The 27051-nt window shown below is 39.0% G+C and overlaps 1 protein-coding gene across 7 annotated transcripts in view; it reads left to right on the top strand.

The window, feature by feature from the left end:
• Positions 1-27051, top strand: part of PKHD1 (PKHD1 ciliary IPT domain containing fibrocystin/polyductin) — a 433016-nt gene that overhangs the window by 142523 nt on the left and 263442 nt on the right. For 5 of the 7 annotated variants that reach the window (XM_074333064.1, XM_074333063.1, XM_074333065.1 and 2 more), the window contains 2 exons: positions 6294-6506; positions 13604-13744. In XM_074333064.1, coding sequence (XP_074189165.1) covers positions 6294-6506; positions 13604-13744 — 354 coding nt within the window. The remainder of the gene's footprint in view (positions 1-6293; positions 6507-13603; positions 13745-27051) is intronic. The other 2 variants (XM_019734773.2, XM_074333066.1) reach the window with 1 other exon arrangement.

The following is a 27051-nucleotide window of genomic DNA, read 5'->3' as shown; positions in this document are numbered from 1 at the left end:
TACAGACAGAGAAATTCGATACCTACATGTGGTGTGTTCTAAATTGTGGCCGAAAGCAGGTCAAATCCAATTAAATATTCTGAGCCAGTTACTGATGGTGTTGGCTTGGGCTTTAGGATTGAACGCTAGAAGGTCTTGGTGAAGAGGGCCAAGGAAGCTGAAGAGAAATATAGACAGATAGGGAAGAAGGGGCCTCCCTATTTGACTATTGGGTCAAATATTTATTGATCACTATCTTTGCACTAATGGCGGTAAACAAAAATGACTGAAGGCGTCTTAGCCTTATTCATCTCTCCCTCTCATTTCTCCAGGATATGTTTAAGTACTTCCAGTTGTGATTTCTGGAAAACAGCAACAATCCAATGCAATAATTTGGCATTTTATTTAAAACTAAATTTAGTAGATCTAAAAGAGTAGAGTCTGTTTTTCATGGCCCCTCACCAAGACCTTCCTTATTACAGTTGAATCTGCCTTTGGAGACATTTCTGGCACCTGGCCCTCTCCTCTGCTTACTTTTAGCTCATTGACACAATGTATGGACTAATAAATTGAACGTAATAATATCCTTTCTGAGGAAATGGGTGTGAGAGAGGGAGACTGTGTGTGTCCATAAGGAAATAAATTGAGGTACTTAAATCAGATTTTCTAGGACGGTTGTAATAATTTACTCAACAATTAAGTGACCTATCAGTCACTGTACTAGACATTGAGAATAAAGACTATCCTGTAAGTCCATCCATGTTGACGCAAATGGCAAGATTTCATTCCTTTTTATGGCTGAGTAATATTCCATTGAATATATGTACTACCTCTTCATTTTATGAATAATTTTATTAAAATATAGCTAACACATTATTATATTAGTTTCAGGTGTACACCATAGTTATTCAACATGTATATGCCTAAAGAAGTGATCAACATGATAAGTCCAGCAAGCACCTGACACTGTACAATTCTGTCATGATATTATTGACTGCATTTCCTATGTATATTATATCCCCAAGACTTATTTGTTTTATGCTTGGAAATTTGAAACTCTTATTCCCCCTCAACTTTAAAAATTTTTCAATTAGAGTTGACATTCAATATTATTTTATATTAATTTCATTTGTACAACATATTGGTTAGACATTTATATAATTTAAGAAGTAATTCCCCTGACTAGTCAGCATTCACTTTGTATTATACCTACCTTGTTTCCCCGAAAATAAGACCTAGCCAGACAATCAGCTCTTATGAGTCTTTTGGAGCAAAAATTAATATATGGCCTGGTCGTATTTTGATATAATATAAGACCAGGTTAATATAATATAATATAATATAATATAATATAATATAATATAATATAATATAATATAATATAATATAATATAATATAATATAATAATATAATACTGGATCTTATATTAATTTTTGCTCCAAAAGACGCATTAGAGCTGATTGTCCGGCTAGGTGTTATTTTCGGGGAAACACGGTAGTTATTACCATATTACTGACTCTATTCCCTATGCTTTATATCCCCATGACTATTTTATAACTACCAATTTATATTTCTTAATCTCTTCACCTTCTTCACACTGCCCCCAAGCCCCTCCTACCTATCACCCTGGTAAATCTAGTACCCATCTGACACCATCCATAGTTATTACAATATTATTGACTATATTCCTTATGCTGTACCCTACACCCCCATGATTACTGTGTAACAACCCATTTGTACTTCTTAATCCCTTCCCTTTTTTCACCCATCCCCAATCCCCGTCCCATTTGGTAACCATCAGTATGTTCCCTGTATCTATGAGTTTGTTTCTGTTTCATTTGTTTATATATTTTTTCTTTAGATTCCACTTATAAGTGAAATCATATGTCATTTGTGTTTCTCTGACTTACCACACTCAGCACAATATCCTCTAGGCCCATCCATGTTGTTGTAGATGGCAAGATTTCCTTCTTTTTTATGTCTGAATAATATTCTATGGTATATACGTACCACCTCTTCTTTATCCATTCATCCATTAGGGGACACCCAGGCTGCCTTCATATCTTGGCCATTGTAAATAATACTACAATGAACATATGGATGCACATGTCCCCTCAAAGTATCATTTTGGGTTTCTTCAGATAAATACTCTGAAGTAGAAGTATGGAGTCCTTCTTTGTCTCTTGTTATAGCCTTTGTTTTAAAGTCTATTTTGTCTGGTATAAATATTACTACCCAAGCTTTTTGTTTCCATTTTCTTGAAACATCTCTTTCCAACCCCTTACTTTCAGTCTGTGCATTTTTTTATCTGAAGTGATTCTCTTGTAGGCAGCATATGTATGGGTCTTGTTTCTTATCCATTCAGCCACCCTATGTCTTTTGATTGGAGCGTTTAATCTATTTACATTGAAAGTAATTGTTGGTAGATATGTAGTTATTGCATTTTATTATTCATAATTTTTATCTTTTTTGTTGTTGTTATCTTGTTTGGTCTTAAGTCCCTCTCAGATTCCTTGTAATACTGGTTGGTGGTGATGAACTCCTTTAGCTTTTTCTTGTCTGGGAAGCTCTTTATCTGTCCTTTGATTCTAAATGATAACTTTGCTGAGCAGAGTAATCTTTGTCGTAGGTCCTTGCTTCTCATCACTTTCAACATTTTGTGCCAATCCCTTCTGACCTGCAAAGTTTCTGTTGAGAAATCAACAGACAGCTTTATGGGAGCTCCCTTATAGATAACTAACTGCTTTTCTCTTGCTGCTTTTAAGAGTCTGTCTTTATCTTTAGCCTTTGGCATTTTAATTATATGTCTTCATGTGGACCTCTTTGGGTTCATCTTGTTTGGGACTCTCTGTGCTTCCCGGGCTTGGATATCCACTTTCTTCACCAGGTTAGGGAAGTTTTCTGTCATTATTTCTTCAAATATGTTTTCAATTTCTTGTTCTCTTTCTTCTGCTGGTAACCCCTATGATATGAATATTGGCATGATTGATGTCCCAGAGGTCCCCTAAACTGTCCTCATTTTGGGGGACTCTTTTTTTGTTTGTTTTTTTGTTTTGTTTGTTTTTTGTTTTTTGTGCTATTCTGATTGGTGTTTTCTGTTACTTTATCTTCTAAATTGCTAATTTGATCCTCTGCTTCATCTAATCTGTTGATTCCCTCTAATGTATTCTTCCTTTCAGTTATTGTATTCTTTATTTCTAACTGGTTCTTTTTTATGTTTTCTATCCTCATTTTTATGTTTCTTATCTCTTTGTTGAAGTTCTCCCTGAGATCATTGGGCATCCTTAGAACCAGTGTTTGAAACTCTGTATCTGGTAGGTTGCCTGTCTCCATTTTCTTAAGTTCTTTTTCTGGAGTGTTGTTTTGTTCTTTTATTTGGGACATGTTTCTTTGTCTCCCCATTTTGGCTGTCTTCCTGTGTTTGTTTCTATGTATTAGGTAGGTCTGCTATGTCTTCTGGTCTTAGTAGAGTGGCCTCATGTAGTAGGTGTCCTGTGGGGCCCAGGGGTGCAGTCTACCTGATCACTGGAGCCGGGTGCTCCAGATGTGTCCCTTTGCGTGTTGTGTGTCCCCTCCTGTTGTAGTTGAGCCTTAGTTGCTGTTTGCATGACAGGGGGAAGGATTCACCCTTGGGCTGATTGGTTGTGAGGACTGGCTGTAACTACAGTGGAGAAACTATGGTGCAGGGGCTGACCCTACAAATTGGAATTCACTTTAGCAGGGATCTGGTGCCTGTCCAGTTTGCCCTTTGGGTATTTTCATTCTTAGAGGTGGCTGGGTCATGCTCTGGCTTGGTCCAAAGCTGACCACTGGGCATGCCAGCCTTGGGGCCCCTTGGGAAGGGACCCACTGCAGGCAAGTTTCAGCTGCAGCCTGTGCACTACCTGGAGCTACCTGGAATGAGCTATAAAGCAATCTGGGGATGGCCATCACCTGCACTGTGCTTGGAGGTGCCTCAGGAGGCCAAGCCATGAAGCAAGACTGGCTGTCGCTAGTGTTGGCTGTAGGGCTGCTCAACCAGAGGTGCAGCACACATAGAAGCCAGATGCTGCTTGTTTGGATTTTGTGAATCTTTGAGAGATTTTATGCAGCATGAGCCAAGGCAGTCCATTTATACAGAAAAGCCACTGGAAGAAGCTTGGGTGTGCCCGAAAAATGGTGTGAGGTCTCAGAATCACCAGGGTAGGGTGAGCAAATGGTGTTAGTTAGCCAGGGTAATGGGAACTCAGAATGGTGACAGCCTGTGTCTGCACACCAGGAAAAAGCAGGGCTCAAAAAAGAAACCATGGTCTCCATAGCGCCTCAGTCCTGGAGAAAGCTGCCTTTCCAGCCCTCAGTCTGAAGCCAGAGAACTTAGTTACTCTTCATATATCCCTGGAACCTTTCCAGCTGCTGCCGCAGCACTGGAGCTTAGAGCAAGTGAGTCCATCAATGAGTAAATCTGTGCATGGTCCCTTTAAGAGGAGCACCTGGAACTGCAGCCGTCCTCCATCTCATTTAGCCCCAATCTCCACTGGTTTTCACAACCAGAGGTTATGGGCACTTCTCCCCCTGGCACTTGAACCCTGAGCTGGGGAGCCTGGTGTGGGTCTGGGACCTCTTGCTCCTCCTGGTGCCGGGGGTGGGGGGACCTTCACAGTGGTGATATCCCTCCTGATTTTTAACTGACACATGCAGGTGTGGGGGCAGCCCTATCTGTGTCTCCGTCCCTCCTACCAGTCTCACTGTGGCTTCTTCTGTATGTTCTTAGTTGTAGGCCTTTGGTTCAGCTTGACTTCAGGTGATTCTCAATGATGGTTGTTTTGTAGTTTAGTTGTAATTTTGATGTGGTTGGGAGAGGATGCAAGCACAGTGTTTACCTACACTGTCATCTTGACTGGAAATCCTTTGACCCCTTTGTTATTGGATAGAAGAGTCTAGTCCAGTGCTTTTGCATACCACTTAAAGGACCTAGATAGATTTAATAGCTCATTCAGGTTAAAGTGATTATTTATATGGGATGCTTTAATTATTTTGGTAATATTGAGAAGATTGTGCATAAAACACAAATCTTCTAATCCCTTTAAAGAAAAGCATTAAAATAATGAAAATATATTTTTAACATTTTAAATATTTATTATCACAATGTAAAATGAATTTATTATAAAATAATATTCCTATGCTACAGAAAATTTGAATATTAGAGCAAAATTTTAATAGTATCTCCATCAAAGTTATTTGATTGCAAATAAAAGAAACCAACTTTCTGTTAAAAAAGAGAAATACCTATGATTTCACTTACATGTGGAATTTAAAAACCAAACAAAACAAATGAACAAACAAAATGTAACAAAGTCATGGATACAACAAACTGATGGTTGCCAGAGGGGAGGGGATGGGAATTTAGACAGAAAAGGGGAAGGGGATTAAGAAGCACAGCAAACAACACACACACACACACAAAAAACACACAAAACAAATAAAGGATATATATTGGCAAGGTATTGGGTAGCTTTCAGAATTGATGGAAAGTGTGGAAAATTAGATGTAGAAATGATAACAATTAGGGCATTTTGGAGGGCCTTGCCAGGAAGGAAGGGTGTCTCAGAAACAGGAACTCTTTTTAGGCTCATTACGGTACCAGCACAAGCATTACTGAGATCTAAACGTTTCCAGTTTTCTCTTCCCTTTTGCTCCAGATTTCCTTTTGAAGTCTGGGTAAATGACTCAGGCTTTGGTAGGATAGAACACCATGACTGACAGTCCCACTCAACTCTATTCAATGGAGCAGAGCAATTCCTTAAGGAAATTAGAGTCCAGTATCAAAAGAAAAGTATAATGGATGTTGGTCAGCTAAAATGCTACAAATGTCATGATGGTAACTGTAATTACACTTCCTTTAACCATAATTCTTATACTCATAATTTTGGCACATTTTCTTCTATTCCTATTTCCTGTTCATTTGTTTCCCAATTTTTTTTTAAACTTAATTTTTATGTGCTGCTTTTATTTGCTGCTAAACAATAGAAATGGTGAACTCATGACTTATTTAACCAGTCTTAAATTGCTGGATATTTAGGTTATTGTTATTAAAAATATAAATAAAGCAGCAGTGAATAGTAATAACTAACCTAAGCTGGCTTAATAATATAGTGCTTCTGCTCCTGGGTGTTTGATCTACTCTGTTGTACTTCTACAAGAGAGGGCAAGATAAAATAGCCCCAAATTCCAGGAGAAGTATATAAATGAAGAGGATTTCATCAGATACTGGAACTGTCAGAAGGAGGTGAAACTTATTTTCCCAGGGACTGATAATCTTCTTTTTGGCCATTAGGAGGCAAGCTGATTTTCATGGATCCAGGACCCATCAAGCTCAGGGCACACTCCATCCTTGTTTCTAACGGTGGAGAGCTCTGGATTGGATCTGAGGACAAGCCCTTCCAAGGCAAAGCTGAGATCACACTCTATGGGAGTTCCTACTCTACCCCATTTTTTCCTTATGGTGTCAAGTTCCTGGCTGTGAGGAATGGAACTCTTTCCGTGCATGGTGAGTGGGGCAACTGACCAGAGGAGATGAGATAGGGCTATGTCAAGCCAATGGGCAGGCAGTGAGGAAAATGATAAAGCTACTTAAAAATCTCTGGCTGTTAGTTGCTGAGGCAACAATGTTAAGTAGAGTGTGGGCACTATTTCCTTAAATAAGGAGTATTAATTGTTATGATTTCTGTGACTGTGTACACTATAGTTCTCAATTATTTGCTCCCCTTCCTGTAAGAGGATTATACACCTCTGCCCACTTTCAGGTGGCTTTTAGTGCCTGGCTGTGGGTGGACCACACTTCCCTTTCCCTCTGAGAGTGGGCTTAGTCATGAACTTGCATTCGTCAGTGGAATGTGAGTGGAAATGATATACTGCATGGCCAGTAGAAGTTTTAAGAGCCATTGCAATGCTTTGGCCTTTTTCTCTCTGTTTGACAATACCCTGTCCCAGATAGGGGCTGTTCCCTCAGCTTGGGAACCCAAATAATGACAACTGGGGCACAGCTGCAGTTGACCTACTACTCTTCTGTGTGTGAGTGAGGAATAAACACTGGTTGTCTTAAGCCACTGAGATTTGTGTTTATAATCGCAGCATAATGAAGTAAAAGCCTACTGATACAATTACGTAGCATATACTGATGGCTGTATACACGGATGGCATCACAAACCAAAAAGAGACATCTTCATTTTGTTGTTGTTGGGGCTGTATTCCCCTCCTGTGAACAGGGTTCAGTTGGAGTTCCTTTTAGATTCCTGGTTCAGATGGGTCAGATGTTTATGGATTTCTGGGTGAAAACAGGGATTAGGCTACAATGTATTTCTGCTTCAATTTTATTTGTCTTCTGATTATCTAATCCCACTTTGAAAAATGGATATTTTTATTTTCCTTGAGATTCAGGAAATTACTAACTGTGTCAGCAACATCCTTAACATCACCTGGAAAAGGTAATTATAAAATGATGAGCTATAAGTTTATTTCAGTGGATACTTACGTACTTTGGGTTACATAGCATTAGCCAAAGCAAATCAAAGATACTGTTTCAGGTAGTGGCTCAATCTTCAGAAAACATGATCTTCTCTACATTGGCATTTCTATATTGGCATAACAAAATAAAATCCCACTACCTGTCAAAGAATAATAATTCTAGACATGGGCATGTAGCAATGCTGAGGAGTCTGCCATTTTGTTCCATCAAGTATCTATTGTAAACTCTGGGTCTCAATCATTGTCTTCTAAAAGGCACTCTGCCTTTTTTTGGCTTCCTTTGAGAGGAAGTGAGATCTTTTTGTTAAGTATTAAGTGTTGACTGTGGACCAGCCAGAGTGCTAGGATTGCAGGTAAATTTTATAAGGTTTAAAAAACCCATAATTATCTGGACAAAAATTCAAAATGCCAACGATATTCTTACATTTTACTTCTAAGGAGGACTTATTTTTCTCTTATCTTCATCAGCAAGCAGTTACATTAATCTTATAGCCCATGATCCATGGGAATCTTCTATCTAGTCACACATCAGCCACAGTCTTCAAATGTTTGCTTTAGTCCCACAGCTACTGAGGCCACCAACCCAATGTTTTGTTGTTTATCCCTCAAAAACATAGCTGGAGCACAAGAAGGCACAGATCAATGTTTCCGCCAGCCCATGGACCATCTGAAGGACCCTAAATCTTTAATAGGGATCCTCAGGTTTGGGAGTCACTGTCCTATATGATTCAGATGGCAAAACTCTTGCTAGAAATGGAAATTCAAATGAAGAAGAATGAAAACTCTCCTACTTCTTTTACTCCAATCCCTTCTCATTCTCACATTCTAATCAAGAAGGATTGGTGAAAATGTTCATAAATAAACTTTTTTGTGCCTGTATTTTAAATACACCCTATGTTCCTAAGACTTTTTGTTTGTCTTAACAGAGATCAAGTTAAGAAAATCCCACATATCATTGATTACAATCAATATGGGGCAATTGAAGCAAAGTGCATGCTTTTAATATGTTTTGAGAGTTCTGAAATAAATAAAAAAAATGTTGCTACTTTTGCCCTGTGATGTTACCAGCTATTGAGAGGCAGATACCTCTGCTCGCCGTAGTTCCATCTTCTCCCCCACCTCCTCTTTCTCCTCTCCCAAAACCCCTCCCCTCCTTCTCTTTCTCCTTCTCCCTCCTCCTCCTCCTCTCTTTCCCTGTATTCCCAAGGTTAGGTTGTCACCAACAACTGTTTTCAGCATTACTCCAAATCCCTGCCAATACAGGAGTGACAAGGCTCTCTCCTCAACCATAGAGCTTGCACATTGAACGCAGGCCAAATCAAGCAATTTTCCTCCCTGACACGGTGCTGCTCCATCTCACTCATTTGAAGGTAATGTTATATGGAAAAGAGCTTAGCCACTGGGTGAGAGGGACTCCCTTCCTGCAGTCTCTAGCAGAGAATCCAGTCACAGCCTGCGGCTCATCAATCGTCCCTCTTCACCTCACTCCCTCACCACCTGAGGTCTCAAACTGATTTTCCCTCCGGCATGGCGGTATCGCATGGCTAAAATCATTACATAATTTTGCTGGCCTTCTCCCAGGGCCAGAGGTGGTAGTGTGGTGACATTGGGGCTTTAGGGAAAAACTCATTTTCTTTTACTGTCAAGTATGCAAAACAGGGAGCAACTTGATTCACGGCTTTGCACCCAGCACGTCCCTAATGACCCAGTGTTCACTCAGCTTCCAGGAGGCTGTAGTGAGGAGGTTCACCAACTTTAGTGCATAGGACACTCTTCTAAAGGAGACTTAACAATGCAGATTTCTGGGCCTCACCCCCAGAGTCTGACTCGGTGGGCCTGACGTAAACCCAAGAATATGCATTTCAGTGGGATCCTCGTGATTTGATGCAGGTAGCCACGGACTACACTTGGAGAAATGCTGTTTTTAGTTGTTAACAGTTTAGGAATCACAATTCAGTGCAGTTCTGCAGCTTATCAGCTATGACTTTGGGCAAATGAATCTCTGTAAAACCAGGAAAACACAGTCTCCACCACAAAGTAGCTGGTACATGGTAACACTCAAGCAGTGTTATTTATGGCTGTTCTGATTCTATCCTGTTTTCCTCCCGAAGCACTGAGTACCCAGTGCCAATGTTCTCATTTTCTTTTAGGAGGAGGGGTTTCTATTTCTAAATTTGACATGAGACCAGCTCTGCCTAGAGGTTTTTCTCCTTATTAATTTTCTTGTCTACTTCTTTTTGTCATTGCAAGAGAGAGATTTTAGCTTTGCAGATCATGAGGTAGCAACATTCCCAGACATCTTCTGTTCTGTTCCCATAACTCAGTGAACACCTTTTGATTTTAATTGCTTGTGGTGCAGCTGCTTTCCAGCAGTGAATAACCTCCATTCCTAGGCATGGTTGTAATAAAACCTTCTTGGAAATCATTTTCATGCATCCCAGGTTAGCCAGAAGCAGAGCACTGCCCAGCAAATGAAGCCTTTTGTAGGCATTTTATTTCTAATATACAACAGTAAGGGGACTGACTGACGGATGCTAATTTAACTCCAGCTCAGGTCATAGAGAGTCACACAAATGGGTCTGCGCGTCCGTAATATAGCTTTCCCCACTTTCTCCCTCCCTTCTCATTCTTCATCGCTGCCCCTTGTAACCCTTCTGTTATGCCTGATTTTTATCATAGATTACAATTGCTAAGCAAACAGGCTTTGCTGTTCAGCTGTCATGAGGAAAGATGGAGTTGAAAGCACATTTCGTGTTTTTCTTTTAATGTAAGAAAACTAATGCATGCACACCCACCCACACACAGTCCTATACCCTCCTCTGTGTGAACACCCACCCACATGTCTCTGGGTTTGGGCGTGGATTGGGGCAGGGCTTGTTCTGAATTTCTGGTGGAGTTCAGATGGTAAGTTCTGTCCGCTGCTCACTTTGATTGTTAATAGGACTAAAGGGCCACAGGACCCCTCCAGAGGGGCAGCCTGGGGTTTGGGTGCTTGTAGTCAGTAAGGAAATTTCACTCTTGCCTTTTGCTTTCCCTACTCTGTCTGCCAATCCAGGTTCACCACCCCAAATCGAGTGCCAATCACATGTCACTTTTCAAGGGGGTCGCTGTCAGCCTGAGCAAGTTGCATTTTTGACAATGTAATTACGGCCCTTGCTTCCACAGTGGGAGTCTGAACAGGATGGTGGAGCTTTTATTGATTGTTCAGCAGGGAAATTTATCAATGTCTCTCACTTCATTTCTAGTTCCTCCCTGAGAAATTTGGCTGACAGTTTCTTAGGAGAAAAAGCTGTCTCATGGCCTTGAATGGACTTCTGTCTTTGTCCTTTTCAAGAAATTACAAGATACGGGCATGACATATAAATGGAAGTTTCTGAGAAAAGCTAGCATGTGGGGGCATGTTTCAGGAAAACACTAGTGTAATTGTTATGAACAGAATAATTTGGTAGGAATAAATGAAAAATGGAGTCTAAAGAAGCACGTTTAAATATGCCTTGTTAGATAGACTTGAGATTTGAACTACAGCATTGGCTTTTCCCTGGGTTTTCAGTCTGCTGGACTATCCTGCAAATTTTATACTTGTACCCCCACAATAGTGTGAGCCAATTCCTCAATTAAATCTTCGTCTCTCTCTGTCTCTCTCTGTCATATCTATCTATCTATCTATCTATCTATCTATCTATCTATCTATCTATCTATCATCTATATGTACCTATATATATACATATGTATATATGTATGTATCTCCTGTTGGTTCTGTTTCTCTGGGGAAACTCTGACTAATACACATGTACACCCATAAAACCTCACATAACACACACTAAAGACAGTGAGATGTCAAGGAGAGTGGGGAAGGTAGAGGCTCCACAGCCACCAATAATTACCATTGTCAATGAAAATATATGGGTTTTAGTTACTAAAGCTGAAATTCTTAGACATAATCTAGCTCTGTAGTACTCACACTTCTGTTTTCCAAACATAATCTTATGCAGAATTACACTATACCAAAATGGGGTAAAGAAATCCACTTATTTCAACTGCCTCATTCCCCTTCTCACTCTTCTTCCCAAGGTGCCCCTGGAGGCATGTCTCCTGAACTTGAATGTTCTGGCTCACTGTTTATAAACAGGATTAATGTATATGCTCCCCAGTAACGTATTCTTGCATGCCCCTAGTTTTATTTTTATTGTAGCGCTACTCAATACTCAAGTGTGTACTCATATTATCGATATAAATTCCTTATTCTCATAACTCTTGAACAACTATAATAAAATAGTTACAAATTCAATAAAAAATGCCTTGTCATCCTTCTAAAAGTGCTAAGTATCTATTCAAATTCCATGCTTTTTATACGCACTGTACATGGACACCATTATTGTAGTTGCTAATGGGTACCGGGCTGTCTTGAAGCTCGGTGTCATTTACATGGAGTAGTCATGCATGTAGGGGGGCTGTTCTTGGTCAGTGGTTTCCACACTGTGCTCCACAAAATCCAAGTGTTTCCAGGAGCTTCAGGGGTTCCACAAACATTGAAGCATTTGGGGGTCAAACAACAAAAGTTTAAATTGCTCAAGTAACTGATTTATTGCTTTTATCACTATTCTAGATTTGTGTTCAATGTAATATTTCATTAGAAGAAAGAGTTCCATTGCTAAAATTATGATTAAAAATAACTCTACTGTCTCATCCTTTTAACTGCAGTATGTAAGATGCAATGAAGAATTCAGGGCCTCTCTTTGTAGGATTCCATATTTCCCTGAAAGAGAGAGCTTGGGGACATTTCCTATAGTCTCTCCTTTGATGTGGGATGAAAATTTCCAGAGCCCATTTTCATCTCATAACAGTTCCTCTCTATCTGACAATATGTGTTCAGATTTCTGCTCTTTTGTCACCTGATCAATCATTTCAGTCCAGTTTCCTTTACATCAATAACATCTCTAGCCCCTGCTCATTCTCTGTATCTTCTAGACCATGAGACTTCCTTTCCTTCTGTCTCTCATTTTTTTGGATTGAAGTATAAACCATAGGTGTGGCATGGCCTTTTTATATGTGGCTTTACTACCCTTAAATCATTTGATGTTTAAGGGACAGAAACCCAGTGCAAACAAACTTAGACAGAACAAAAGATTTGTGAGCTCTTGCTCAAACTTCAGGATGGGCAAGAAGGCAACTGGCTTCGGGCATGACTGCCTTCAGGGCTCCAAATGCCATCAGGACACAGTCTCTTACCTCTGGGTCTCTCTGCATGTGTTGGCTACACTGGTTCTTACTCGTTAATGGCTTCTTCCATATGGCCACTGCATTTTCTGGTTTCACGTGGACTTTGATTTTCTACCACCAAAAAACAGAGCTCTGTGTTCTATCATTAATTCCAAAAAATAACCCAGGAAGACCTCACAAAGTCCAGCTTGATTTACCTACCAGGCTTAGGACTATACTTAGTGCCCAGGGAGAGAGGGCACTGTGATTGTCCCGTTCAAGTCACTTTGCCAACCCTCAAGGCCAGGGAGAGAAGGCCAGGAAGTGAGAAGGTACAGCTTTACCTTGACCATGGAGGTCAGGGTGGAGATGTGATGGGCTTGTATATGTTTGTGTGTTTGCATGGGTGTTTGTTTGGGGGAGCTCTTTACCAAAAGAAATGATGGTAGCCATTCCAATAAAGGGGTGTAGATGGCCAGACAAAACTATAGGTGTCCTCTATGCTAGTTAAACTAAAATCTTAGACTTTTGAGTTCTAGTTTAATCTCAAGGTGACTGAAATCTGTAGGCAGAAATATTCAAATATGCTAGTACAATTTTAGTGTTGTATAGACTCAACGTGTAAAGTTGAAATCACTTGTCGTTTAGGCTGCATGTAGGCTGAATAAAACAGGTCTGTGAAATCGGGCAAACAAAAATGCCTATTAAATTTCTGGCACAGAACTCAGAATGTAGAAAGGTCCCATCAAGTAGCAGAAGAAGAAAAGAAACCCATATATACATATATATATTTGAAAGCTTTTGCCCTGTTTGGACATCCCCTCCTAATATTACCCAAAACTTACAAACTCTATTTATCCCAGGGTCTTATGGAATCTAATTTCTCTAGTATGTGCTATGGTTTTTCTTTTTCCTTTCCAGGAATCTTGGATTTCCTCAGTATTGAAGAGGTTCTTTGCCTTCCCCTCAAACTTTTTGCCTCAAAATATTTCCTGGAATATCATGGGAAACTTGAGCTGGTGTGGTGTGTGAAACAGTCACAGGGCTATGCAAATGGAAGAGGTACATTTTTTAGGGATGTTTGAAAGACTCAAACTTTCTAGGTAGATATCTGACTTAGAACAGACTTTATTTTTCTCTAATCACTGTCTTGATCCATATTCTGATCTTTTTGCCCTGTCCTTTAATAATACGTTGGGCACCATAGCTTCCTAGTGGATGTTAGATATTAAAAAGGCCAGTCCTAATTCATCTAGTTTAAAATTCAGTCTTCTACTCATTTAAGGTTTCCTTCCTTCCTCCCATTAGGCTCCAGCCTGAGGCACTTGGAGTGGCAGGGTCATGGCCTGCTCCTTCACTCTTCCTCCCATCCTTTTATTTTACATTCTCTCAGTGTTGGGACAAGTAAAAGAGGTGAGGCAAGAAGGTTAACAAGCTTTTTATTGAACTGTGCATTTGTATACTCTGCTGTGTGTTGCTTCCTCTTAGGATAATACTGGCTGACTGTTGATTCTCTCTCTGAAGAGTGCCGCGTGACATCATTGGAGCCCTATAGGGGACCTTCCCACTGTTCCCCAGTGTGGAGGCTCCACCTGGGTTAGTAATCCTCTTAGCTTCCACCTTGGGGTCCATATTGGGTGGAGTACCAGGATGCCAACCTGCCTTCCCCAGAATTCACTTGATCCAGAGGAAACTTACAAATCTTTCCACACCAAAGATATTCTACTCACCAGCCCTTTCTCTGGCTTGCTTTCTCTTTCTTTTCTTTGTTTTTAATTAAAATGTATTGGGGTGACAATGGTTAGTAAAATTACATGGGTTTTAATTGTACAATTCAGTAATACATTGTCTCTATCTCCCATTGTGTGCTCACCACCCAGAGTCAGTTCTCCTTCTATCACCATATATTTGACCCCATTTACCCTCATCTACCACCTTTCCCCTGCTCATATAGGCATGGGAAGCCTGGCAAATATTTTGCACATGCAGATATGCAACATGGGAGAAAGAAGCCAATCTCCCCTTCTTGCAAGTGACTCTGTGATTGGTACTTTTGAAGCCCTTTTTCTTTGTGGAATAGGAAAGAAGTACCCTCAGACCTCCCTCTAGGGGAAGGGAGAAGAAAAGGCCATGGCTAGGTCACCTAGGCTGATGACTCACCCCCATCTCTGAGAATCCCTTTGAATCTCCTCTCTGTTGCTCATATAGCCTGAGGTGGGATCTGTCTTGGGATGATTCAGATGGCAGAGTTGATTAGGCTTCTTTTAATAGCCCCAAGGAAATGTCTCCTTCCCACCTGTTCATGGCTCGCTTACAATGTGGGGTGCTTATCATCTCTTTGTCCCCTGCTTGGGTCCTCTTGGTTGGTTTCAGGGAAGAAGTCCTGTTTCACAATTTGCTACACAGTGCTCCAAAGAGACATTGGGTTGAAAGGAAGAACAGCTTTTGATTTTTTGTTTGTTCTGTTTGTGTGTATTTTGCTGTGCTTATTTGATTTTATCTTGATTTAGGGATGGGAAGGAAGTCAGATCAAATTGAGGGAAGGAATGGAAGAAGAAGGATAGGGAAAATGCAAAACCAACTCATTGCGTTCTGTAGTCTTAATACAATGTTGGTTTCTGGTCAGCTGGTACGTTGTGGCAATTCATAATTGAGCAAGCAAGTTAACACTAGTGAGCATGGTTCTCGCGTACTTGGACCCCGCAACAGGGTAAGATGGCCAGAGACTGGAAGAATGGTTCTCAGTTCCGAGCAGATGAGAATCAGTCCTTAACTACATGTCCCCCAAATATAACCAACACTACCAACAAAAAGTAAGGTGGAAATTCTCTCTATTCTGTCTAATAATACTTCAAAAAAAAGTCTAAAATACCTCTATTCTATGAACAATGAAGGAAACATATCTGGTAAAATCTCATTGCTATTTAACTGATATATAATAATTTAGAATTTGTAGTGGCTTAATCTGGACAAGAGTGATTTTGGAACAATCTATAAGAAAGGGTTCCTTAAATTAAGAGTATAAACCACACTTTAAGGAACTTGTTTAAACACGTTAAAGTGAACATACTGTTTTTAAGGTCTTTAAGATTTGGGGTGTTTATATGTAAATGTGTGCTGCTAATTAGAAATGTTCTAGCTATTCAATAATCCAAGTACAGCAGGAACCACACTTAGAAACACATTGTAAGATACTTTAAGTTTCTATATATACTTGAAAGTGTTGGTATTCATCAGGTCTTTTTGGGTTGCAAGTGACAGAAAACCCAATTCAAACAAGAAATAAGGTCATTTATTGCCTCCTATAACTGAAAAAACTTTAGGTACAGCTGAGTGCAGGTTCTCCGATGAAGTTAATAGGACTTTGTTTCTCTGCAACTCCTGGTTCTACTTTCCCCTCACTTGGTTTCTTTTCTTTTCTTTTCTTTTCTTTTCTTTTCTTTTCTTTTCTTTTCTTTTCTTTTCTTTTCTTTTCTTTTCTTTTCTTTTCTTTTTCTCTTTTCTTTTCTTTAATTTTATTAAATTTATTGGGATGACATTAGTTAAAAAAATCGTATACATTTCAAGTATACGATTCTATAATATATCATCGGTATGTTGCATTGTGTGTTCACCACTCACAATCAAATCTATTTCTGGCACCGTATATTTGACCCCCTTTACCCTCTTCTACCTCCCATTTAAGCCCCTTACCCTTTGGTAACCACTAAACTATTGTTCGTGTCTGTGAGTTTTTGTTTGTCTTGTTTGTTCTTTTGCGTTCAGCAAGAAGTCAGAAAGAAATGGCTTCATTTTCAATTAAGCTCTTGTCTCATGGAGGCAGAAGTGGGTCCCTGAGGCTCCAGATGAAAGAGTGACTCTTTTCCAATGGCTATTTGATCCCTGAGCAAATTTCAACATTCCCTCCATTAACATTTTATATCCCTTCTTCATTTTATCCCCCTTAACCTTTAACACTAACATATTATATACAGCTTATTTATCATATTTATTGTACATATTCTAGTGTCTCCTCCAGTAGAATGTAAACATCATGAGGGTGGGGATCTTCCTGTTTTTTCAATTTCCCCGTTTCCTTCAACCATGCCTGGACTCATAGCAGACTTCTAAGAAATATTTGTTGTGTGATCAGTCATCTACATCATCCCTGAGGTGGTCTCCCTAATGAGACAAGTGTCCATTGGATACCCAACAAAATCTTTTCAACATTATTAATTACATTCCCCAAATTAACTCTTGTAACCCCGTGGCCATCTTGTGGTTACTGGCTGCTTTCTAATCCCCTCACCTTCCCCCTTATCCCCAGACCCCCATCTAGCAACCCTCAGTTTTTCCTCTATGTCTCTGAAACTGTTTCTGATTAGTTCATTCACTTATTCTCTTCTTTAGATTCCACATATAAGTGAGATCATATGGTATTTGTCTTCTCTGTCTGATTTATTTCACTTAACATAATGTCCTCTAGGTCCATCCATGTTGTTGCAAATGGTAAGATTTCTTTCTTCTTTATGGCTGCGGAATACTCCATTGTATAAATGTACCAGTTTCTTAATCCAATCGTCTACTGATGGGAATTTTGGTTGTTGCCAGGTCTTGGCTATTGTGTATACTGCTGCAATAAACATAGGTGAGACTGTAAAATGGTACAACTACTTTGGAAAACAGTTGGGCAGTTAAAAAGTTAATAACATATGTGCCACATTACCCAGTCATTGCTTTCCTAAGTATTTAACCAAGAGAAATGAAAGCACATGTTCATACAAAGGCATGTACATGAATGTTCATAGAAGCTTTATTAATAATGACCAAAAACTGAAAACAATTTGTTGAGAGTTTTTATCATAATTCACGTTGAGGTTTGTCAAATGTTTTTTCTGCATCTATTGAGATATAATTTTTGTCCTTTATTTTGTTAATGTGGTTTATCACATTGATTGATTTACAGATGTTGAATCATTCTTGCATCTTTTGAATAAATCCCACTTGATCATGGAAAAAAAAAGAAATATTTGTTGTGTGAATAACTAAATGAAAAGCTTGACCAAAAGCCTCAGGATTAACTTTGGCCCTGTTTGAGTAATGAAGCTCATCACTGAGTCTGCTGCTATGACCAGGGAGGTGGTTCAGGTAGGGGTTCCCGCCTACTCATGTTTCTGTACTTCTCAGGTCTTCAGTGGATTGCATGAGGGCTACCCACACTAGGAAGGGCAATCTTTTTTCCTCAATGTATGGATTCACATGTTAATCTCTTCTAGAAACACCCTCACAGACATATCCAGAATAATGTTTGGCCAATGTCTGAGTACCCTGTAACCCAGTGAAGTTGACACATAAAAATGAACCATCCCAGTCTCTAAAGTGAATCCTATTTTCTGTAACTGACTCTATCATATCTTGGATACATAACCCATTAAGATAGCAAGTCTCTTGTATTGACACAAAGCTTCCCGAGGGGGAATAACTGGCTCCAAGATTCATCTCTTTCTCTCAGGATTTCTATAGTTTACTTTCTCCTGCTAGAACAGGAGGCTCTGGGCTCACATTCTGTGTTTTCTCAGATGAGTTTGCCCTTGCTCAGTCATGGAGCACTCACTCATTTTCCTCTGGTTGAGCAGTAGAGGAAGTTGGCTGCGTAGGTCCAAATACGATTTCTATTGCTCACTAGCTGATGGACCTTGAAAAACTCAACTCCTCAGTGTTTCAGTTTCCACGTCTATAAAATGGAGCTGATTCCAAAACATTTCTTATGGAGTTGTAATGTGGTTTAAATAACGTAAACCTGTAAATAATTTAACACACAATGACAGGCGTGGAGCAACTACTCAATAAATGTTAGTTATTGGCATGTTATTATTATATGCCTATAATTTTGATTTGATGAAACTGCCTCATTATTATTCTAAGGATGAAATGGTGTATATTTTTTTCCAGTAAATCTGTCAGCCAGAAACCTGATTGTCCTTTTTGATATTCCCTTCTCTATTGTTCCCTGAAATGTGTCCATCACCAAGTCTTGATTTGAATTCTTGGATAACACATGAGCCCTTACTTCTCTCCACCTCCATTATTATCACTTTAGTTCATGATACCATCAACTTGTGCTTGGACTATTGTTTAAGTTTTCTTTTATCTTTTGGTTGCTACTTTTGTTCCTCCTCAATTCATTCTTTACCCTGGAGCCAAGCTAATCTTTTAAAAACACAGATTTGTCCATCTTATTCTGCTCAAAACTCTTCAGTGGCTTCCCATTGGATAAAGTCCAAGATTGCTAAGATAATTATAACACTCTATCTGAAGTAGGTCCCTACTTATACCTCCTGCCTTGTTTTCTACTCCCTTCCAGACGATGCTCCGGATCTCAATAACCTCCATTCAGTTTATAAAATGGTTAATATAGTCTAGGTTTTACATTTTTTATATGTTGAGTACTGAAAAAAAAATCAACTTTGTTAAATAAATGGAATGCTACATAGGCAGGAGTTTGTGATTTTTCCTTCAAAGAGAATTCTTCCACATATATCATCAAAGCAATGCTATTAATAGTATTGCTTTCAGCCTGGTCATAGAGAAAGAGTATCATTGACTTGGGTATTATAGTCAGTATTTGTTAAAATTGGATTTTACTTAGATCTTGGCACTTTATAATTTTCAAAGCTGCTTCCCATTCTTTCCTCTCATTTAATTCACAACAACTCTGTGAAGTAGGAAAGACTGGGATTATTACTTTCATCTTATAGATGATGAGAATGGGGCCCAGAAGGGGAAATAACTAATATTCATTTCATTGTCTTCCTAGATTTAATACTCACGTGGGCGTCTATTTTGTGTACATGCAGCTAGTGTTCACTTGTGGCAGAAAGACAAAGAGAAGATACTTTTTTCGGGTTTCTGGAACAGTCTTCTCAATTTTCATTTTTTTTAGGTTATTTTGGTATCCCAAGTGGGACTTTATTGTTTATGGCTCCTTTTGTAACATTCTTGATGGGGTACAAAGAGCCTGTTTCTTTCCCAGTTTTCTATTTACTGTCCATATTTTTATGACATTTTCTGATCTCTATGATGGAAAATATACAAATATTTTTCTTTACGGTTTCTGCCTTTGATTTTACATTTAGAAAACTTTTTCCTATACAAAAACTATATAAAAATTTACCTATTTGTTTCCTGGTACTTTTATTATTTCTCTTTCTCTTTTTTTAATTTCACATTTATGTTTTTAATCCTGGGTCAGCAAACTATGGCCCATGGGCCAAATCTAGCCCATTGCCCATTTTTGCAAACAAAATTATTGAAGCATAGTCATGATCATTTGTTTAGGTATTATTATCTATTGTATTATCTATGGCTGCTTTATATGGACTTGGCAGAGTGAAATAGTTGCAACAGAAACCACCTGGCTTGCAAACCCAAAACTATTTCCTATCTGGCTCTTTACAGAAAAAGTTTGCCAACCCCTACTTGAAACCATCCAGAATTAATTTTGATATAGTATATCTTTTCCTCTCATTTAACTATTTTTTTCTCATTTATTTATTTATCCAAATGGCTAGTCAATTTTCTCAACACTGCATATTCAACAAAGCAGTTGTGATAGGCTCAAAAAATGGCCTCCAATATGTTCATGTCCCAATTCCTGGGACCCAAAAAGATTACTTAATTTGGCAAAAGGGACTTTGGAGTTGTGATTCAAGACCTTGAAATGGGGAGATTATCCTGGATTATCTAGTTAGACCCAATGTATTCACATTGGTCCTTACCAGAGGGGATACAGGAGAAGTCAGTCAGAGGATGATGTGTTGAAGGAAGGAGAGAGAGGAGCGATGCACTTTGAAGATGGAGGCAGCCCACAGGCCACAGCCTAGGAATATGGGGGTCACTGGAAGATGACAAAAGCAAGAAAATGTATTTTCCTCTTAGAGCCTACAGAAGGAAGCGGCCCTGCTGATACCTTGATTTTAGCTCAGTAAAACCAATTTAGGAATTCTAATCTCTAGAACTATGAGATAATGTGTGTGTTGTTTTAAGACACTATTTTTTTTTTTTTTTGGTAATTTATTACAGTGGCAATGAAAAACTAATACAGCAACATTTCCCTGAGAATTTTAAATGTTACTGTTATCATACACTAAATTCTTATTTGATACAGATATAATGTTTTTTATAAAGAACTTTTTTAGAACAAATTAAAAATCTGGCAAAGAATGTGCATAGACATATCAGAATAATTAATGCAAATGGCCAGTCGATATGAATGTATGTGGAGAGGGCTTGAGTTTATTCTGTGTCATAGTGAGGGATTGCTTTTTGTTCTTATGAGGTTTCTCCTACTTTCTCCTCATTAGAAATCAATGAAATGCAAATTAAAACAGAAGTGTTTTTTTTTTTTTTTCTTAACAATCAAATTGGCCACGACTGAAAATAAAGTAGTAGAAAGGCTGAGGAACTGGCACTAAAATGTGCTGCTAGTAAATGTAGAATTTTATGCAGTCATTCTGTAAGAAAATTGGGTAATTATATCAAAAGGCATAACACTAGGTATATACCTTGATATAGCCATGTGACTTTTAGAAATTTATTCTAAGGAGATAATCATGAATATGTATACGTGTACAAATTATTCTCAAGTGTGTTCACATCTGCATTCTTTATGAGAGCAAAATATTTGGGAAAAAACTGACCACAAATAAATAAAGGATTAGTATATAAAATACACATTTCAAATGGGATATTGTGATACTGTCATGATGTTAAATAATATATAATGTAGCTTAAAGATGTTCCTACTATAGTAAGTAAAGGGAATTTAGGTATGTACAGAATTACAGCATTTTTGTTTATATATGAAATTTTGCCAATGTATGAACATAGGAAAAGGACAGGAAAGACATATATTAATGTGTTGCATTAAGATTGTGAGTACTTTTGTTGATGTCTTTTTGCTTCTCTATATTTTTATCTTAAGCATTATACATTTATTGCTGTTCTAAAAGGAAATTATGTTATTAAATATTAGCCCTTTCTCACCTCACAAGTCACCTCTGCTCCAAAGCATAAATCATACCGATGATTATCAAAATGATATCAGAAATATATCTAATTTTTATGGAATTTTGGGGAAGTGAACAGAAGTGGGTGTTAAGGGCATTCTATAGAAGCCGTTAGCTCTGACCAAGTGGGTTTTGCACCTTTGCGTGAAGGACTTCCCTCTACAGTTCTGTAGGGCCTAAGAAGGGCGTTTGTTGAATTGGCCTGAAATCCTCACAGGCACTAGGAATTGTGTTCCAGATGTTTCACTTATCTTATAATGTACTATTTCCTGGGTATTTTGAGCTTTATCTTTTGATTCTTCTCAGTCATTTACTTTTAATCACAGTAGGAACAGTAAAGCTCACACTGGGTATAAACAACAGTTAGCCTTCCTTTTATACTTCTGGAAAAGGCCTTCAATCAAAGTATGGCTCATTACACCCTTCCCAAATAACCTCGGTTAACCTTGGTCTAAACCTTTATGCCAAAAGAATGGTAAATTTCTTCTCTGCGTTGGAACCAGACTTTGTGCCCAATTCGTTCTCATCACGGTGTAAAAATGTTTGCTGATCAACGGTGATGTGCACATTTACAGGATTGCTCTGGTGTGCCTTCTGCTTCCTACGGGCACATGCTCCCTGCTCAGTCAGTACCAGCGGAGACTAACCAGTAATGGGGCAGAAGGCTCATAGCGCGCACAGCACACCGAGCCACGCTCATGCCTGATTCCCCCGCCAGGTTTTCTTTTCGTCCAAGGGAGTGTCCACAGCCAGTGGTTCTCCATGGGAGAGAGAAATGGTATGTGAAAATGCCCTGTTCCCTCTCTTTGGTCTGTCAGATAGTCTTATATTAATGCTAATGTCTCAGTCTTCTCTTCTGAAGTACAGTAAATTGGGTCGCCTCCAATTCACAAATAGTTTTGGTTCCAAGAGTTGCCTTGTAAATTGGTTGTTTGGAATTTGGAATACTTTTTTTTTTTTTTCTCAAAGAAAAGCTGATAAACCTTGTGGCTAATGACCTAAGTGAGCTCTCAAAAGTCTGTTTCACCTAAATCTCCTCACTGTATAATGCTAATGGGGCTAGAGCAGCTGACCACTGAGTATTAGACTAATGGCGTGGGGAAGTAGGTCCATTCCCAACATGGGATGGCAGGGACACATTTCTCTCCATTTGGTTTCTACTATCTCGATTGATTTTTTATTGACTACTAGTAGCAGTGGATGTTCTCAGTACCTCCATCTGCAGGTGGCTTTTGTGGCCTAGAGATAGGCTCTGGCACAGTGTGAGCTCTGGGAACTGGGAGAGTCAGCTAAGATGCAAGGTGGAGTAATCAGCAATAGTGAACCTTCTCTAATTCCTCTGGTTACTTATCACGTCCTACGGTTAGAAATAGCACAGGATCTGGGCTAGGTGCTGGCAGAAGAAAGAGGGGCATGAAAAATAGTGAAAGGGCATGATTTTCCCTCCCTCTCTTTTCTCTCAAAGCTCATATTCTGCTACTGTGTCTCTTACCTTCTATCCTCAAAGGGATGAAAGGAATGATGAGGAACCGGGCTCAAGTATAAGAGAGGCTGGGCATGGTGCCCAGATCCTAATGATAACAGAAAAGAATAAAGAGATGGGGCAGGATGAGTCCCCAAGCAGTTGCACAGATGGTCGCTCTACTGCATTCTTTTGTTTAAGTATGGGTAAGTGTATATCTTCATCTTCTGGTGTTCTTCCTTCTTCTGCTCCTCTTAGGTTCCTCCTCATCCATCCACCCAGTCTTCAAAGGACCATGTTCCCATAGGTGTGGTCTCAGGTACTCATCATATATAAGTGCATACTTTCTCCTAAGTAATCCCACCCGTTCCCATGGAGTAACTTCTGCTTATTTCTTTATATATCGAGTCTTGGACCTCTCTTCTGAGCTCCAGACTCATCTTTTCACTTGGATATTCTCTTTAATATCTGAAATATAACCTGTTTAAAATTGTCATCTTAAGGTAATTATGTCTAAAGCTGAATGCCACGGCAATATAAACAGCAGGTAGGCAGTGATTTCTTTTCTTTTTTTTTTACTGTTTTGCTCACTCTTGTAGTCCCATACTTAGAATAGCTCATGGCACATGGTACATAATAGATGCTCAATAAATATTTATTGAGTGTATTCATTATCTTCCTCCCAAAATATTTCTGTTTATCTATCACCTTTTTTCAGCTATGGACCTGTGAGTCATCATGGGCATTTTCTGCTTTATCTCAAGATCCAGTCACTCAGTCCTCTTGATTCTCCAAAAGAAATCTCAAATTTTTACACTTCTCCCCAGATCCAATGCTTAACTCTTATTCAAACTTCCAAAATTTCTTGTCTGAACTATTGCATTAGCCCTCTACACCCTCCAGTAGCCTTTTACATCAACTTTTTACTTTCATTCACTTTCTTGCAATCTATTCTTCACACAACATCCAGGGTGACCTTTAACAACACAAATTGATCATGTAACTACTTTGAATAAGAGTTAAGTCTGTTTAAAACAGGCCGACAAGGTCCTGCATTATTTTGCCTAGTCACACCATGCCATCTCATTTATCTTGCTCCAGACACTCTGATCTCTAGTTGGTGGGACACATTAAGCCTCCACTTCCGTCACTAGCTGTTTCTTGCTCATGTGAAGATTTGACTTGGATTTTTTCTCATTCTCCCTAATCTACAGTAGATATGTTTCTCACGAAGGATTATCTCCTCTCAGCTTGATATATGTACTCATGGGCTTAAAATATCACTAGTCACAACAGTAGAATTTCTTAGTTATCATCTCACATATTCCTTTGGTAGTTTCCTAGTCATATTTAGGATAAACTCTTTGGGCGAGCCTGGGAAGCCCTTGCTGGGTGAGTCCTGCTCACTTTTCCAGATGTATCCTCACTGACTCCCATCAGGCCCCTATCTCTTCCACATACTTGCAATTGGGCCATGCCACACATGTAGCAATTATTTGAATGTGCTGTTGTCCCACATCATTGTATATACGTTTGCTGCCTTTGCCTAGAGTGCTCTGCTGATTTTGTCACCTGGCCCACCATGAATTATTCTTCAAGACGCAGCTCCATTACCACTCCTTCTGGGCAGCATTCCCGGAAACAACTCCTCCTTTTGTGTGACTGAAATGCTCCATGTCTGTGTAAGAGTGGAACCTGTGTGTCCCTCTGTCTTAACACTTAACTTGGTACATGTGTGAACTTTGTCTATTTCCTCTACTGGCCATAGACCTGGAGGACAACGACACTGTTCCCTTTATGTCTGTCTTCCCAGGGCTTGGCAGATATCCATCTCCACAGAAGAAAAGATAACTTCATTGGGTTGCTTTGGATAGTGGTGAAGCTGCATGCAGAAATAAGGGAGAAATAATTTACATATACTTGAGAAAAATATTTCTAGTTTTTTGTGAGTTCCTTTGTACTCCTATTCTTATATAAACATTATTTTAATGAAATGCTACTCTCTCTCTCTCCCCCCCCCCCCCAAATGATTTGGCAGTTCATCACTTGGAATGATGATTGAGGTCCTACAAAATAAACATGGGACAATTAGTTTATTTTAAAGTGTGTTAACCCACAAAGATTATTTTCTTTCCATGCCCATTTGGTAAGATGGTTCTCTGGGATTGTGTAATTATGGATGAATGGCATTGAAATGCTTGAACAATAATTTGTAGGAAATACAATTATGAGTAGAAGTTATTAGTGGGAGTAAATGAATCATTTGTTGGTTAACAGGTCAACGTTGAAAGCCCAAAGTGGTTAAACATTAAATTACAAGTTAAGAGCATAACCCTTTTTCATTTAAGTAAATTCATAAATTATTGAGCTTTTTAAACTGCATTTTTATGTTTTTTTTTTGTTTTTGTTTTTTTTGAGTTGTGGTAGGGAAAGAAAGGCAGCTGCTCAATCTGGGTTTCTTAAGAGTTCTGTGAAGTAAAATGACTCACATTTGAAATGTGTGCAATGCTTTCTTCATCAGAGAAGTCCTATGACATTTAAATCACATAAAGTAAGGGATATAATTTTTTGAGCATCAAAAATAATTTGGTACAGTTAATTTACAGTTAAATTTCCAGAGGTCAGCAATTCCATTCTGTGTACAGTTCTTTGGTTCTGGATTCAGTGGAGCCATTTTCAGAATTCGGTGCTGGCCTCTCACTGCTGTGTAATCTTATCCCTGAAGCATCTTAACTTCCTAATCTGTACAATCTATTAAAAGATAAACAACAAAAACAGTTCTTACTTCAGAGTAAAACTACTTAGCATAGGTTGGGTTTATTCTAACTTTTTAATAAATGTTTGTGTTGTTGTTTCTTGGTGCTTTTTACATATTAGATATTATATACCAATTTCAATATATATCTGATGGGGGTTTGCAAGTGAATGTCCAGAAGGCAATATTCAAAATAGTTAACTTAAATCCCTGTGAGTTGAGTGCTAATCACAACCCCAGGACTACACTAGGAATTGTGGCATATATAACGGAAACATGAGGCAGTGGCCCTGCATTCAAAGTGCTGACTGCAGAGGTGGGGGAGATAAGATGTATGCAGTGTAATAATTATAGAATAATTTAGAACTGAAATATAGATACTGACTATAGGTTATATAATTCAAATCTCCCCAGGCCTTTCTGAGCCTGCTCAGCCTGTGGATGTTTCAGTAATGATAAAAAATAAATTCACTGCCTGCCTCCCCCAACCTCCAGGCCCTTTCAACATTCCTGCCTGCTAGTTATACACTTATGTGGTCTTATGACAAATTTTGTGTGAGTTCATCAACTAGTCTGTCTGCCACAGTTACCATGAGGTATTTTTCATGCACGTTTCCTCCTGTTTTGTCTTTCTTGGTCATTGTATTTCATTTAGGAAAGTGCTGGGGGCTGCTTCCTCCCTATCCATACCGCTGATACCTGCTATGAGAATACTGAATACATGGGTGTCAAGGGTACAGACCTTCCTTGCATTCCAGGAGGTCAAACCCCGAGGCGTGGGAATGTGCTGCGTTCTGTGATGAAATGTGATAGCTTCCTCTCTCTGACACTCAGGGTCCTATCTGATCACCTGGACACCAAAAGTTTGGGGTGCTTATTTCTCCATGACTCAGTTGTGATGTTCCTCATGTAATACATATTTATTGAACACCTATTGTATGCTAGACACTTTGATAGGCATTGGTGCTATCATGGTGAGCAAATATAGGTATAACTCCTCCTGTTATGTTTAATAGGCTAGACAAACAGAGAATTACAGTAGTGGAGGTCAAATTGCAGTGTGTTAAGTGCTGGAAAGGAACATGGTGATGTGACAGATTATATA

Source organism: Rhinolophus sinicus, linkage group LG05, assembly GCF_036562045.2.
Source record: "Rhinolophus sinicus isolate RSC01 linkage group LG05, ASM3656204v1, whole genome shotgun sequence".
NCBI lineage: Eukaryota > Metazoa > Chordata > Mammalia > Chiroptera > Rhinolophidae > Rhinolophus > Rhinolophus sinicus.
Note: the sequence above shows the minus strand (reverse complement) of the source record. Positions and strands in the feature narration are given on the sequence as shown.